At 37.6% G+C, this 15,839-nt stretch overlaps 1 protein-coding gene across 4 annotated transcripts; it reads right to left on the reverse strand.

Moving 5' to 3' along the window:
• Positions 1-2,067: 2,067 nt before the first annotated feature.
• On the reverse strand, positions 2,068-13,954 carry LOC149401715 (beta-glucosidase 18-like). 4 transcript variants are annotated; one of them, XR_016296441.1, is made up of 15 exons: positions 13,733-13,954; positions 13,549-13,615; positions 13,401-13,459; positions 13,155-13,230; positions 12,960-13,034; positions 12,796-12,883; positions 11,743-11,995; positions 11,543-11,658; positions 9,835-10,093; positions 9,116-9,218; positions 8,888-8,990; positions 4,476-4,865; positions 4,199-4,382; positions 3,850-3,910; positions 3,548-3,625 (listed from the first exon to the last, which is right to left on the reverse strand). XR_016296441.1 is itself a non-coding variant. In XM_089611345.1 (13 exons), the coding sequence occupies exons 1-13, from the start codon at positions 13,922-13,924 to the stop codon at positions 3,257-3,259; spliced, it is 1,821 nt and encodes a 606-aa protein (XP_089467471.1). In that variant the 5' UTR covers positions 13,925-13,954; the 3' UTR covers positions 2,068-3,256. The 4 variants fall into 4 exon arrangements, 2 of the variants coding, with proteins under 2 accessions (XP_089467471.1, XP_089467472.1); XM_089611345.1 differs by lacking the exons at positions 4,199-4,382; positions 4,476-4,865 and having other exon boundaries at positions 2,068-3,625; XR_016296442.1 differs by lacking the exons at positions 3,548-3,625; positions 3,850-3,910; positions 4,199-4,382 and adding an exon at positions 5,020-7,745 and having other exon boundaries at positions 4,730-4,865.
• Positions 13,955-15,839: the final 1,885 nt, after the last annotated feature.

Consider the following 15,839-nt stretch of genomic DNA (forward strand, 5'->3'; position numbering starts at 1 on the left):
GAAAACTTGATGAAGTAAAAAAATAAATTAATAAAACTAATATTACAGAATCGCCACACAAAAATTATATAGCTTCAGCCTTTGTTAAGCCATTTTTTGGATTTAACATTTGAGGACACGTAGTGTGCTTGAAATAGTCACGTGTCTAGTATTGGATTGGCCCAAAATCACTCTCCGAGATTTCAAATGACTCAAAGAAGTTTAGGACAAGGTCCAAAGCGTCCGAGTGCTTCAGATGAATATTTGAATTGTGATTTGGGATGAGAGCTCAAGTAGGATTTGAGTGTGGTGGTGAAATATTCCGCTTATTAAGTGAAGAACATGAGAATCGATTTCTCAAATTCTTTGACACTTTTAGAGAGGTATATTTAATTTGGCTTGGTTAGCCTTGGTTTTTTATAGAAGGTGTTTGAGAGAGTGAATGTTTCTTATCCCATTCTACAGAGAATGAAAGTAGATTGTTCCTCTTTTGTGTTTGGCTTTCTCATTTTCTCTTTTTTGCGGTATATTATATGCATTTGGTAGCCTTGTTTTGGTTCTTTTTGTTTGGTCTCAAATGTATTTTTGTGAGAGAAAATAACTAGAGAATTTGGCCTAGTTTTGATCGTGGTGGCCTTATTATCATGATGGCTCGCCAGCCTTAGGATCAAGGTAACCCGGTGGTCTCGTGTTTCGCGGACTCTCAACGGCCTAGGGTGCATAGAGGCTCGGCGGCCTTAGCATTGCGCTGGCTCTCCGGCCTTGTCTTATTGTGGAACGTGGCTTCGAGGTGGCTTGTTGGACAATGACTCGTCGTCGCTTCGCCGAGTAGTCCGTCATAGACTTCCCCGTCTAGTAGCTTGTCGCCTCGTCGAGTACTTCTCTCATGTTTATATTTTATATGTTGGGCTTATCCGTCTCGACGAGCGTTCCGTCGGACATGTCGTCTCGTGGCTCGTGGCTTTGCCGAGGGGTCCGTCGGAGACTCACTCGTCGTGACTCGTCTCCTCACCGAGTACGTCTCTCCTGCTCTTCTCGTGGCTCGTCACCTCACCGAGTGGTACGTTGAGGACTCGCCCGTCTCGTGGCTCGTTGCCTCGTCGAGTGGTCCGTTGGGGAGGCTATCCCGTGGTTCATTGCCTCACCGAGTGGTCCGTCGAGGACGCTATCTCATGGCTCGTCGTCTCGCCGAATGGTCCGACGGGGTTGCTATCTCATGGCACATCGCCTCACCGAGTGGTCCGTCGGGGACGCTATCTCGTCGCCTTGCCGAGTGGTTCGTCGGGGACGCTATCTCGCGGCATCGCCTCGCCGAGTGGTCCGTCGGGGACGCTATCTCGTGGCTCGACGCCTCATCGAATTCTTTGTCTTCTCGTCGGATTCTTCGTCTTCTCTTCGTTCTCTTCTCTTAGTCTTGATTCTTTCTTCTCTTCTCTCCACCTTTGTCTTTTTATTTTTCTTGGTCTTTCCGACTTTTTTTAGTGCTTTGAGAGCTTTTGTGAGTTTTGAGAGCTTTTGTGAGCTTTTGTTCTCTTGAAAATTCTCCCTCTTTTTGGTGAAAAATGATAGAGTATTTATAGGATTTTGAATGTGCAAAGTTATGGAAACTTGATCGGAAGGATTCTCCGGTTTTGTGGATTTTAAAGGAGGGATCCTCCCGTTTTGTGGGTTTTACCGGAGGGATCCTCCGGTTTTATGGGTTCTACCAGAGGGATCCTCCGGTTTTTGGGATTTTACCAGAGGGGTCCTTCGGTTTTGTGGGTTCCACCGGAGGAATCCTCCGATTTTTTGGATTTTACCAAAGGAATCCTCCGGTTTTGTGGATTCTACCGGAGGGATCCTCCGATTTTCGAGATTTTACCAGAGGGATCCTCCGATTTTGGGGATTTTGGTGGAGATGTCCTCCGATTTTAGGTCCCTTGGTGAGAAAGGTCTTCTTGTTTTACGTCGTTTTTGTATTTGGATTGTCGTTTTTCCAATACGAAAAAACAACGCCATAACAACCTTCACTATTATACCTCACATAGTTTAGGCTAATTTATATGTACACGTTCTTATTAATTCAGGCTAGACGCGCTATTACAAAGTCGTCAGTTATAATGATGTCGCTCGAAAACACGTCGTTATTAATTTATATGTACACGTTCTTAATTATTTAAATAATCTAGCTATATGAGAAAATCTAACTAATATAACGGATAACATAGGAAACTTTAAGCGAATATGAAGAAATTACATATCTACTAAGTTTGAAAAACTAATAATTACAAGGAAAGCTACGCTATTTTCTTTCTAAAATATCGTTGTTCATATGTTTTATTTAAACGGATCATTCTTCTTAAATTACAAATCTTCGTATTTGATCCCAAATACGATGATTTTGACAATGTTCACGAGATATGTAAAGAGAAAAAATAAGGAAGACAAGAAGAGAGACCGAAAGAAGATGTGGACCGTAGGATTTGAGAGATGGCAGAGCCCATCTCGGCTGCGTATGTAATCAGCTGCGGCCTCGCCCACGCTGCCCACAACCCTATCACTGCCATCGCCACTTCCACTCCCATTGCCACCACTGTTTCTCTCTCGCCCTGTCACTCTTTTTCTTGTGTATAACTTCTAGTGATTCAATCACAATGTCGTGTCTTTCTATCTTGCTTCCTTCTTTATGGCCAAGAAGCATGTCAGTCTCAAATACAAGTAAATCCAATAGACAATATGTTGCTTACCGATCCACATGGTTTTTTTTTTTTTTTTTTTTTTTTTTTTTTCATTTCAATTAACTAACGGTCAACGGCACTGTCCACATGGTTTGGTAGTGGTAGGTTATTTTTTATTTTTTATTTTTTTTTACAAATACAAGGTAGAACAGTTTTTTTTATGTTTTTTTTTTTTTTTTTTTTTTTTTTTATGTTTTTCTAACTATACAAGTTTTCGTCACCCACTTTATAGCATATAATATATCAACAGAGGGACTAAAACTTAGAAATTGAGTCACCAGTTAGGTTACTGATATTGGACAGGTTTATTTTCTTTTATTTTCGGCGCCACACTTCAATAAAATAATTCACACTATTCCGGTTTGAAAATTATTAAATTACCGTGTATATGGATAGATGTAATCAGGGCCGGCCCGAACTCATCCGGGGCCCTAGGCGAATAAAAATTTTGGGGCCTTTTGATAATAATAAAAAATTAAATATAAAACAAAAAATTATAATCAAGTTTTTCATTCATCAAAACATAATACGCCTAGCACTTTTAGATGCAAAAGTACTAATCAAATTCGTATAATCAAGTATAAAAAAAACTCTTCAACCACAATTGGATTTTTGGAAATATTCACACACCTCACTACTAGAGACATTTGTTCTTTATTGCTAACATCCGGCGTACAATCAAGTATAACCGAAAAATATTTTGCTTCTATGATTGTAGAAACAATTGAGAGTTTCACCTCATTTGCCATCAATTGAATCAATTCATTTTGAATTTTGTGACTCAAATAATGATAATTAATTTCCTTTTTCGAGATACGGAAGTGACCCATAGTTGATATAATGACTACATACAGGATGGTTGACACGCTGAAGCACGCGATACAAAAAAACAGCCAATGCATCGAGAGAGAACGGGTTTGAATCAGTTCCTATTAAAACATAATGGACAAAATTATGAGCAAGCACACTTAGTCATGGAAACAAAAGAACCATAGGGATAGTGGTCCCAAATCAGGCCCATGGAGAATATTAAACTAATTACACAGCCTTCCAGGGCATGTATCATAAAAAACAAACTTTTGTTAACAATCTTCCATTGCAAAGAGAACCACAAACGACACAATAAAAAAAGGTTCAGAAAAAAACAGAGAACCTTGATCATCTGGTACAACTGGAGCTGCAGAGGACTTGGTGCTACGGCACATTTCTTCAATCTGTAAATTTGGGCACGTAGCAAGAGACCATCAAGAAAAAGTTTGATTAGTACATTATATACCTTATTGTTCGGAAGAAAAAGATATCAAAAGTGCATCAAAATTAATGCCTCAAATTGTATTAGCTATTCCAATTCTCAAAATATGGCGATTTTATATTTTTCATACTCAATATCTTTCATCCCGACATATCATAAATTATTCAGTTAGCAGGCTGATGTCCATTATGATTTCCATTCCACTAATACAAACATATTTTATCCTTAAGGATATACCGAGATAATTTACCTGTCTCCATACTTCTTCATTTGGTGCATTCTTGTCTGCGAGGATAATTGAATATGGTTTTTTTCGGCGTTCATCAGCAACCTTCTGCCAGTATTTACCTTAGGGTCACTTCCTGACGGAGAGTACTCACCAGAGTCTCACCACTAAATTGCACCAGAGTCTTATTGCACCAGAGTCTCACCACCTAAATTCAAATCATGAAATCCTAATTTTCAAATCCTGAAATCCCTAATTTCCAAATCCATTCTCAATATTTCAAATCCCTAATTTTCCTCACCTTGATTTAGTAGAGCTCGGTCGCCGGTCGGACTCGGACGCTCGGTGCTGCGGAGTGCGGTGCTCACTTCACTTGACGCGCGCGCGGAGGAAATGGCACGGAGGAGAGGTTCGTTTGGGTCGCGCGGAGGCGGAGTAGATGGGGCGTTTGTTTGGGTCGCGCGGAGCCGGAGGAGATGGCGCGTTCGTTCGGGTTGCACGGAGATGGCGCGTTCGGCGTGAGTTTGGGTCGCGCAGAGGCGGAGTGAGAGGGTCGTTTGGGTCGCGCCGCGCGGAGTGAGAGACTCGTTCGTTTTCCGTCGCGGAGGAGGAGAGGCTCGATTTTTTTTGGGGCCCTTCCAAATTCGGGGACCTAGGCCTGGGCTTAGCCCGCCTTAGCCCAGGGCCGGCACTGGATGTAATCTTAATATGAATAAATAATGTAATACGTAAAAAAAAATCCCAGACGTGAGTAATTTTTAAATTATGAGACTCATATGTAAAGTGCTAATGCTTGAAAATGAATCAACACTTAAACCGATCTGCAATTCGGTCTAGAGCCGGACCTTATGACCGCGCCGTGCTCGAACAGAGAAGATATATATCTCCAAACTTGTAACCTCTTCCGTGCCGGAAAGAAGTTTTTGGTGGCTCATCACTTGAAAAAGAGAGAAACGTGAACTAAATGGGCGCGGAGGGGTTTCCTCCGGCGCGAACTCCGACGCTCAACATTAGTCCGAGTGTCATGTGAGGTGGGTGGCCTTTGTTCTCGCTTAAAAATTCTAGAGAGAGAAGATCTGAGGTGTGAGAGATGCAGAGTTTTGTAAAGTTCAGAAAAACTTACTCCAAATGGTAAGATTGGAGGTATTTATAATGGAGTGATAAAAGTCGGGGTAAAGTAATCATTTACTAATTAAGGTCCTCATTCCGAGTCTGGGGTAGAGACATGCCTCTCTTGTTAACAAAGAACGGGGGTTGCCTTTTGCTGGGGTAAAGGCGAGTCTCGCTTGTCAAGACAGAGTAAGCATTGCTGGGGTAAATGCGAGCCTCGATTGTTGAGATATAATGAGCGTCACCTTTTTCTAGGGTAAAGACAAGCCTCGCTTGTTGGATAGAGAGAGAGAGAGAGAGAGATAGATAGAGAGAGAGAGAGAAGGGTCTGGTGGACATTTTGGATCTCGTGGGGGTAAAGACGCCTAGGGTTTTAGAGACCGACGGAGAGAGAGAGAGATAGAGTCAGACTAATGCTCATTAATACACCTTAATACTAGAAAAAGAGAGTTGGTGTGGGTTGTAAAAAAAAAAAAAAACTTAAGTGGAGGGTAAAAGGGTAGTTGTATATTTGAGTCAATTGCATTTTTTTGTTGAATTGTGGTTTTGGTGGGAAATTGGAAAAAAGTTAGTGGTTTGGTAGTAGATGTGGCAATTTTCCAAATATTAATGCTGAAAACGGATCAACACTTAAACCGGTCCACGGTTCGTGTAGGACTGGACCCTATGGCTGCACAGTGGTCGAACGGGACAGATATCTCCAAACTTGCCGCCTCAGTCATGCCGGAAAGAGTATTGTCTCGCTACTTGAAAAAGAAAGAAACGTGAGCTAGAGGGACGCACATGAGTTTCCTCAAGAGTGCACTCCGATGCTCAACATTAGTCCAAGTGTTATGTGAGGTGGTAAGCTTTAATTTGTTCTCCCTTGAAAATTATAGCGAGAGAAGCTCTAAGGTGTGAGAGAGGCAGATTTTTGTTTAATTAAAAAAAAACTTACCTCCAAATGGTGAGATTGAAGGTATTTATAGTGGAGTGATGAAGGTCGAGGTAAAGTCATCATATACTAATTAAGCCCCTCCCTCCGAGTCTGGAGTATAAACAGGCCTCCCTTGTTGAGATAGTCGCCTTTTGTTTGGATAAATGAATGCCTTGCTTGTCGAGACGGAATGAGCTTCGCCTGTTAGTGGGGTAAAGGTGAGCCTCGGTTATAGAGATGTAACGAGCGTTGTCTTTTGCTAGGCTAAATGTGAGCCTCGCTTATTGGGATGGAATGAGCGTAGTTTTTAGACGAGCCTCGCTCGTTGTAATGGAATGAGTGTTGCCTTTAGGCGAGCCTCGTTTGTTGAGATGGAATGAGCAGCGCCTTTAGGCGAGCCTTGCTTGTTGAGATGGAATGAGCATCGCCTTATGATGGGGTAAAGGCGAGTATCGCTCATTGAGATGTAGTGAGTGTTGCCTTTAGGCGAGCTTCGCTTGTTAAGATGGAATGAATGTCGCCTTTAGGTGAGCCTTTACTCCATCCTTCAGCCCTTTGGTCGAGTCCTTGGGCTTTCCGCTTTGTTATTTTGGCCGGGCTCGCCTTTTGCTAGGGTAAAGGCAAGCCTCGCTTGTTGGGATGGAATGAGCGTCGCCTTTAGGTGAGCCTCGCTTGTTAAGATGGAATGAGTGTCGCCTTTAGGTGAGCTTTACTCCACCCTTCAGCCATTTGGTAGTCCTTGGGCTTTCCACTTTGTTTCCCGAGCTCCCCTTTCGCTAGGGTAAAGACAAGCCTCACTTATTGATATTGAATGAACGTTGCCTTTACGCGAGGCTCACTTGTTGAGATGGAATAAGCGTGGCCTTTAGGCGAAGCCTCGTTTCATCCTTCAGCCATTTGGTTGAGTCATTGAACTTTTCGCTTTGTTTCTTGCGCTGGGCTCTCCTTGCTTTTTTGTTTTTTGGTTGATTTTTCATATTGTTTGGATATGAGAAAATCCCTCATAAAATAAACTATAGATTTTGGGTTACATTTTGGGACAAGGACACAAATACCGGCTATAAGTTGTCGTATTACATAAATCACGCGTGCTTTTAATCGAAATTCAAGTGCTCTAAAACTTCACAAGTAAAAGATGAATGCGAATATAAGAATGTTATGAGAATAATAGGGTATTCGTAGAAGTAGTAGTAAAAAAAAAAAAAAAAAAATTAAGTCGACACTTTAACTTGGGAATTCTTAATTCGTTGCAACTGCGTCGTAATACAGTGATTGGTCTTTGAAAATTAACGACGCTCACAATTTGTTGGGGTTTAAAAGATTAGAGCATTCTGGGCTTGTGAATCGGTAGTTAGGCCCAATCGGATGGGCTTAGCGGTGAAGTTGGAGAGAAAATTAGCAAACCATTTGGCAGAGAGTTTTGGAGTTCTTTGGAGCGAATGGCGGTCGACGTAATAAAGCCCAAACCTAACAGAGAAACCCGACGTCCATTCAAAGTTGTCCATCAACGACCAGATGAACAAACCGCGCACGTCACCACCATTTCTATCGGAAGTCATAAGATAACCCACCACGTTAATGTATAGTCATGTATAAATTTCTCTTTATTGAATTTTTATTTTTATTTTAACCAGTTAAATGGAGCTTTTTATATTAGTTGACCACCAAAAGTTTAGGATAACAACATTGAAACTTTTTTTTTTTTTTTTTTTTTTTTTATAATATGCTTATAAAAATAGTTCTCTAAATATATAATCATATGCGAATTCAAATTTGATCATATAATCGATTTTTGATAAATTTCAAATAAATAGTCACGAGATTTTATTATTAAAGTACTATTTTTTAATTAAATGCAGTCGATTTTGCTCTTGATGATTTTTTAACCTAGAAATCATACTGAACACCAGAACAATTTGGCCGCCAGTAGTCCTAAGGGAGTTGAAAATTTTTAATATATAAAAATGAGTAAAAATAGTACGTAAAGAACGTATAAAGCGGTATTCTATAATTATATTGAAGTTAAAATCATTCAAAAGACAGTACTAACGGTAATTTATTGTACAAATTGTGGTGTGATCTGTTCTTTAAAAACGCATTGATATCCTGTAAATAATTGTTTTTTTTTTATGAATACTAAAACAAATATTTCTGGTGAGATTTGTCTTGGTTTACAATATATTTTACATGATTAACTTGTTACCATACTTGATTAACTTGTTAGCAGATATCAAGTCTAAATGGATGAAAATAAAAGGTTGGACTATTATGATATTTAACATATAAAAATAAATAGGTTATATAGGTCTATATAGCAATATACAAATTTTAAGTTTGCATAATTGCTACCGTTTAATTAATTATAATAAATTAGTCATTGATTTTATTAACAACAATTAAATTGACAACTTTATCCAAATAACTCCTGCCCATTAATTTAGTTAGTTGGAAAAAATTTAAATTAATTATAATTATTAGAATCCGTGCTTAATTAGTCAATGAACAATAAGTTTGATGTGATTTTGCTTAAAAATTTAAAAATAAAAAGCTTGGAATATAAAATTAATTAATATAAAAAGCTTGGAATATAAAAAGCTTGGAATATAAAAGTTATTTTCTCAAATAATTATAGTATAAAATTAATTAATAAATGAGTAAAATATAAAAGCTAGCTAATGAATCCTTACCTGATTGCAGTAGCTAAAGCGGAAAGGTGAGCTTTATGAAAATGGATGCGATCCCGATCTTCTATTAGTTGTTGTTCGTTTTGCAGTAGCGGTGAAGCAAAACCTGATAAATTAAATTTTTATTGCGAAAATTTTCTTGTTGATCAATAAATTTAAATTCTTTAACCCCCCCTAAATTCGTGCTTCAAGCATAAATATTTAGATCAATGCATAACAAAGATAACTTACCATTTTCGGTGATAAACATGGGCTTGTTATTGTATCGTTTACTGATGTAGTCAATAATCTTCTCGGTGCCTCTTGGAACCACGTAAAAATTATTCATTCCGGTCTACAAATCACACCAATATGTTTAACATTATTCAAAGAAAAAAAAAATCAAAGAAAACAAAACCAGTATTAAAAAAAATTATTAGAATTTTGTAGTCACAAATAGAACTATTGTTTTATAATTCATAGACAACATAAACTTCAAGATGGGGGACAATATTCATCCACTACATATCCCACACTTTTATATTCGTTTTATTCATTATACTACATGCATAACCCAAACAGCATCTAAAAAAAAAAAAAAAAAAAAACACACCAACTAAAAAAATTACTCGTTAAAAACTCACCCACTAAAATATTTTTAGAGTTTCAAACTCTTTAATCTTTGGAAGAGGAATATAATTAATACATGATTGGCAATTATAATAAATCAATTTAAAAATAATATATAAATTTGTCTAATTGACACACACACTGTTGCCACAAAAGTTGTCCAAGTTCTTACAGGAACAAAATCTTTTATCTCGTTAATGATTATAATTTTTCAACATTAAGTTGTATAACTAAATCATATATAGATGAATATATTATATATATATATATATATATATATATGTGTGTGTGTGTGTGTGTATATATATAGAGAGAGAAAGAGAGTGAGATATATATATTACCGGTTGTCCGATGGGAACACCGTCACGGTAGCCAGATGTTTGGACAAAGCCTTTGATCGGACGGTTGGAGATGGGTGAGCAAGGAGAGTGTAGGCAATCCTGTACATACAGAGTTGTATAGTGGTTGACTCCAATGAAGTCAACGCTGGCTCTCAAAAGAAGCTCTTTCTCTTTCTCAGAAAATTTTGACAAATGCTCCAAATCTTTGCATTCTCTCATTTCTTTTGGGTAATCTCCATACACAATAGGATCTAATGCCCTATCATATAATATTTGACACGATACAAAGATTAGAATACTACCCGAATTCAAGGTACGAGAGAGAGAATAAGAAAATTGATCCAAATGTTTTAAAAGAAAAGAAAAAAAAAACAATGATGTTATTTTAATTTTTTTAATTAGAGATGTGATTAGTCAATTTTGCATTTATACTTAGCTTATGCGGGGGGTTCACTATTGACACGCTTTTACCCGAAAATGATTTAATGCACGAAACTAACATATTAAATCAATTAAAAAAATAAGAAAGAAATGTGCAGTAGCTCTCAACCCCTGATCTAGATGTTATCGCTCTAAATTGAACAACTATATAAAGCTTCGAGTGGTTCGACTCAAGGCTGGACTAAGTGGCCGCACCTGAGCCAAATGAGACTCGAAAGTCACGAATGTCGCTCCTCTAGCTAAAAAACGTTCTTAGTTCATCGGGGAGACATGAGAGTAGGAAGAAGAGAAATTAAGCTTAGACGGATGCAGAGCCATTGTCTCTGGCACACGCTACGACGTTCAACATGACTCTGAATGCTATGCTTGATGTGTGGGGCCGATATTCGTTAGTGAATATTTAGGAGAATGAAGACTTGGTTAGAGGATACTATGTGCGGAGGGACCTCGGCAACGTTTCAAAACTCTAGAAACGAGTGATATGAGAGAATTGTGAGTGTGTACATTGGCCCCTCTAAGGATGGGTATTTATAATGTCTAGGGGGCTGTGAAATAGCCCCTAGGAGCATGGCAAGGCGCGCGCGGCAAGCCTTGGTGCACACACACGACTCGTAGAGGCAAGAGCGGCACGCCAACTGAAGGGCGTGCATAGAAGGATTCTTGAGGGCGCGCGCCTTGCGTGTGTTAGTGCGGCGCGCGCGCGTCATGGCACGGCGCGTGCGACCTGCTTTGTGCGTGGCCGCGGCGCGTGCGAGTGTGGGCTCCACTTAGGCCCATTTCAGATGGGCTTTCGGCTCTCTTTGGGCCTTGATGAGATTTTTGGTCGCCTAGTCCGTCGGGCCTACGGATTCGAAATCAACCAGAAGTCGCGTTGAATTTAATATTTCAAATATTCTATGAATGACCGACATCATTAGCCCCCCAACTTTGTTGTTCGGTTGTCTGGTCCTTCGAGGTCGCAAAGGCCCCTTCTGTTTTTTTATCTTGGCGCGCCGAGCGTGCGTTGGGGTGGAAGCCTAGTGGGGATTTTTTTCCTCTTTTTTGCTTGTTTACTTCTACTTGGTTGAGTAGCAGGACTCCTACCTTTTTCTCCATCCCTTATGCCTATAAATAGTGGCACAAGGCTCTTTTCTTTTTCTTAATTGCTCAAATAATAACTACAGTAGTTGAAGGTACAAACTTTGGCGAATAAAATGACGTAAATAAGACTCGTATATAACGAATTAGGTTTCGTGAAGGATTGAATTAATGTAAGTAGATTACTTACCAGGCGATATTGAAAGCCAAAGCTCGATCAACAGCTCGTCGATCATCTTCCACGTCTCTAAATGGTTCGTACATAAATGCGTTTATAGCAATCCCAATAAACCCGCCTTGCTTTACCTGTGTGCTCATACATAATTATTTGTAAATTACATGAAAGTATGATGAAAATAAGATGATATGCACTTGTTTTTCACAATATACCTGAAAACGGTTTCGGTAAACACTGGCAGCCATGGCATATGAAAGGACCAGATTGTGCAAGACGATGAGAGGCTCGGTATCAGAATTACCAGCCGAGCAATTTCCAAACGGGTGTGAGCAACGAGAGGGTGGATAATCTCCTCTTTCATACGCGAAAGTTGCTAAATGCATTGGCTCGTTAATGATTATCCAATATTTTACTCTATCTCCGAATTCCTCAAAACATAAAGTCGCATAATGTAGAAATTCTTCCCTAAAACCCAAAAAAAAATCACAATTTCATTTCATATGATAATGACTGAAACTAGTGTGCAAGTTTCGTTAACCTAAGTAAACATTGGTTGTGTTTGGCTTATTTTATTAAACTTGTTTTTAGCTTTTTTTTTTAAAGCTAAATCATATTTGAGTGTTTAGTAAAAAAAAATTGTAAAAGTTGAAAAGTGTTTTTTAATATTTTAATTAAAAAGCTAAAAACTATAATTTGAGTTTTTTGTACGTAGCTTTTGGTTTAGATTTGTACTTTTTCTCTCCTAACTTTTTTTTTCTCTCACACTAATTTTAATTCCAATTATCTTATATATGCTTTTATCAAATACTTTTTCGAAGTTATCGAAATTTATAATTTATTTATTACAAATAGACACACATTTTAATACATTTTTATATACAAAAAAATATATCATTATTATTAATTACATTTTATATAAATTATTACTTACAAATATTAATATATATTTTACCAAACACTAAATCTACTTTTACTAGCAGCTACAACTATTTTACTATAATTTACCATACACACGTCCGCTTTTGAAAAAAAAATCAAAAGAAGAATAAGTTGCAGGTTAATGCTTAGCTGCATTTTTTACATATGTAAAAGATTTGTCATTTTCACTGTTTTTTTTTCTATTTTTTGAAACTTATATAAAAGGGTTATTTTTTTGGTTTATACTTTTGGATTATATTTCATTCAAATTCTGACCGGTTAAGAAAACCAAACCAGAAAACCCTGTTTTATTCATCTTATACTAAAATGAACAAATAAAAATTTACCTTATCAAAGGACTTAGCCAACCCCCATACTTTTCCTCTAGAATTTGTGGTAGGTCCCAGTGGAAAATTGTCACAAATGGTTCGATTCCTATACGTAGAAATAAAATTATGTATTCATTTACTATTTATGAAAATGAAAAAAAAAAAATTGGCAAAGAAAATACCACGTAGCAACAAGTTGTCTACGATCTTGTTGTAGAACGCTATGCCTTTTGGGTTAATTCCTCCATATTTCCCACCTATACCCAAAGACAAGTGAAAAAGTGAAAAAAGTGAAAAGTACTGCTTTATATATATATATATATACACACACATTATTATATATGTATACATATTTTATTTATTTTTGAAATACGTGCTTGGCAAAATTCTTGTCCATGAAATTGAGAAACGATATGCGTTTGCCCCAAGTGAATGGATTAACTCGATGTCTTCCTGTAAAATTAGTTAGGGGTCATTAAATCTAGCCAAACAGTATTTTGTTTATATGTCTAAATAAATAATAAATAATGGATATGGATGATCTGACGTATGTAGTAGGACCAAAGGAAAAGATACCCATTAGTGGCCATAAAAAAAAGAGATTATTAATAATAATAATGTACCAGATAGCGATGATAGTGGTCGTCGGCAAAATCACCATTATCATTGTTCAATATTTTTCCTGTGCCAAGAAAACTCTCCCATCTATAATCATAATTATAATCGATTTCTGGAGGAATATTAATTTATCATTTTACAATTTTCTCTAACCAGGGATATGACTGAAGACATCCCAGTTGGAGAGACTCTTTCCATCTTCAAGATATCCACCTTCAACCTGAAAATGCAATCCAACGATTACCCAGAAACTTAATTCGTACAATTTTACAGAGGAAATATTATTATTAAAAAAAATTAAACAGAAATGGCTGAATATGACAAATGAAATGAGTGCCTGATATGCTGAGGTACTTGCTCCAAATAAGAAGTCATCTGGAAATTGATTTCTTTGGATTTCTTGATATTCATATTTTGATTTTGAGAATTTGGCATTTGAGTAAACAGGAGAGGCTAAAAGATGAACTAAGAACAGGAGAGAGATATTTGACCAGATTCTGACTTTCATTTTAGGTTTGTTGCTATGCATCTTTTCAGGTATATATATATTAAGTAGAGGTTTGATATATATATATATATATATATATATATATATATATTAAGTAGAGGCCACTTATTTATTTTTTATTTTAGAAAAAAAAAGAAATTAGACTCTAAACTCAAGTATAACTTTATCGTTTTTTTTTAATCAGATAGATATAAATGTCTCCAAAAAATTTTAAATTCATTTATTTCAAACTTAAATATTTGTATACATGTTTTTATATATTTTTCAGATTAAAATATATTTATTATTCCGCTGCAACGCGCAGACCATACTGCTAATGTATATATATATATATATATATATATATATAAAGGTTTCACATTTATATTTTTATGTGTTATATCTTTTTAATCGAGATTGGATTACGGAAATTAATCTCTTGTAGTACGTGGTAGATATGATAGAAAGTTATATGGTGAGATATTTAGTGTTGTCGCACGAAAATGAACAACGATTTAAAACTTCGGTCGGTTCGACCCAAGTTCGGACTAAGTGACCGTACCCGAGCCATGTGTGAACTCGAAAGTCTCGAGTTGAGGTCCCTCTAGACGGAGCCGTTCTCTGAGGAGAGAATGAGGTGAATGAGGGGTGTGATTGCGCTTCTTATGAGCTGCTTACATACCCGCGTTGCGAGATCAAGTCAGGGCGTAGTTCAAGGCGTGTGTATACGCTGTTTGAGGCGCGGGGCCTGGAGGGTGTGCTTGACAGAGGAGATAGAGCGCGGAGGAGTCCTCGGCGACGTCTCGGGACTCTAGAATCAGGTGACGCGAAAGGGAATGTTTGTTTTCTCTTTTGGAGACGAGAGAGATTCTCAGTGGAGAATTCCAGGCGCAACCATGTGCGTCGGAGATGAGGGAGATTCTCAGTAAAGAATCTCGGGCGCAGCTTGTGCGCATGAGTTTAAATGCTCGATCTGACAGCGTTTCAGAACTCTGAGAGCGAGTAATCTTGAGGAGGAATGAAAGTCTCTCTCTCTCCCTCACTTCCGGCATGCGAGGCGATTCTAGAGCACGGCGTGCCTTGTCTTATGCACGCCACGCGCGCTCTTTTGAGGAGCGCAACGAGCGCGCACTCCTTTTGAAGAGAGGGCGATGGTGAGGTTTGCTTCATGTGCGAGTTTGGGCTTGGATATTTGGGCCATTTTGAATGAGCCTTAGCCGTTGTGGGCCTCGGTTGGTTTTTCAGTGGCCCGACCCGTTGGGCTTTAAGTGTGACAACACAACTTTTTGGACTGTCTTACTTATCTTACTTTTTAAAACTTTAGAAAACTTGAGGTAATTTTTGTTTTTAAAAAACATAACTTGAGATGCAAATTTGAAAACTCAAAACTTAAGAATAAAACGTTTAATTCATAACTCGATAAACTAAATCAAACATAGAAATTGCATAAACGAGAATTTAAACTCAAAATACGATTGTAGATAACTTCATAAATAAAATCGTAACCTTTTTCGAAATTGAAAGGATCTTAAAATACGTAACTTAAAACGATATAAATAAAACCTTTCGTTTGATTATTTAAAACCGAAAGCTAAGCGAAATTCTTTTATTTTCGTGAATGGCAACCATAACCCAACCCTCTCGTTATCGTTGCCACTGGTCCACCATTCTCATTTGTTCAAAAAAATTGTTTACCTACAACACGGATGGATATACATAGAATGAGCTAACGCTCAGCGAGAATAACTATAACTCACTAAACATAAGCAGATATACATAGAATGAGCTAACTTCAGCGAGCATAACTATAACTCACAAAACACAAGCAAAGATACATAGAATGAGCTAACTTCAGCGAGCATAAGTACAACTCACAAAACATAAATAATAAAATGCATCAATCGGTTTTTTAGTGTTTTAAGCTAAACTGTGACATAAGATACCAATTATAAGTCTA

The sequence above is a fragment of the Urtica dioica genome, chromosome 4 (assembly GCF_054948205.1).
Source record: "Urtica dioica subsp. dioica isolate 48M chromosome 4, U.dioica_male_clone48M_v1_H2, whole genome shotgun sequence".
Taxonomy (NCBI): Eukaryota; Viridiplantae; Streptophyta; class Magnoliopsida; order Rosales; family Urticaceae; genus Urtica; species Urtica dioica.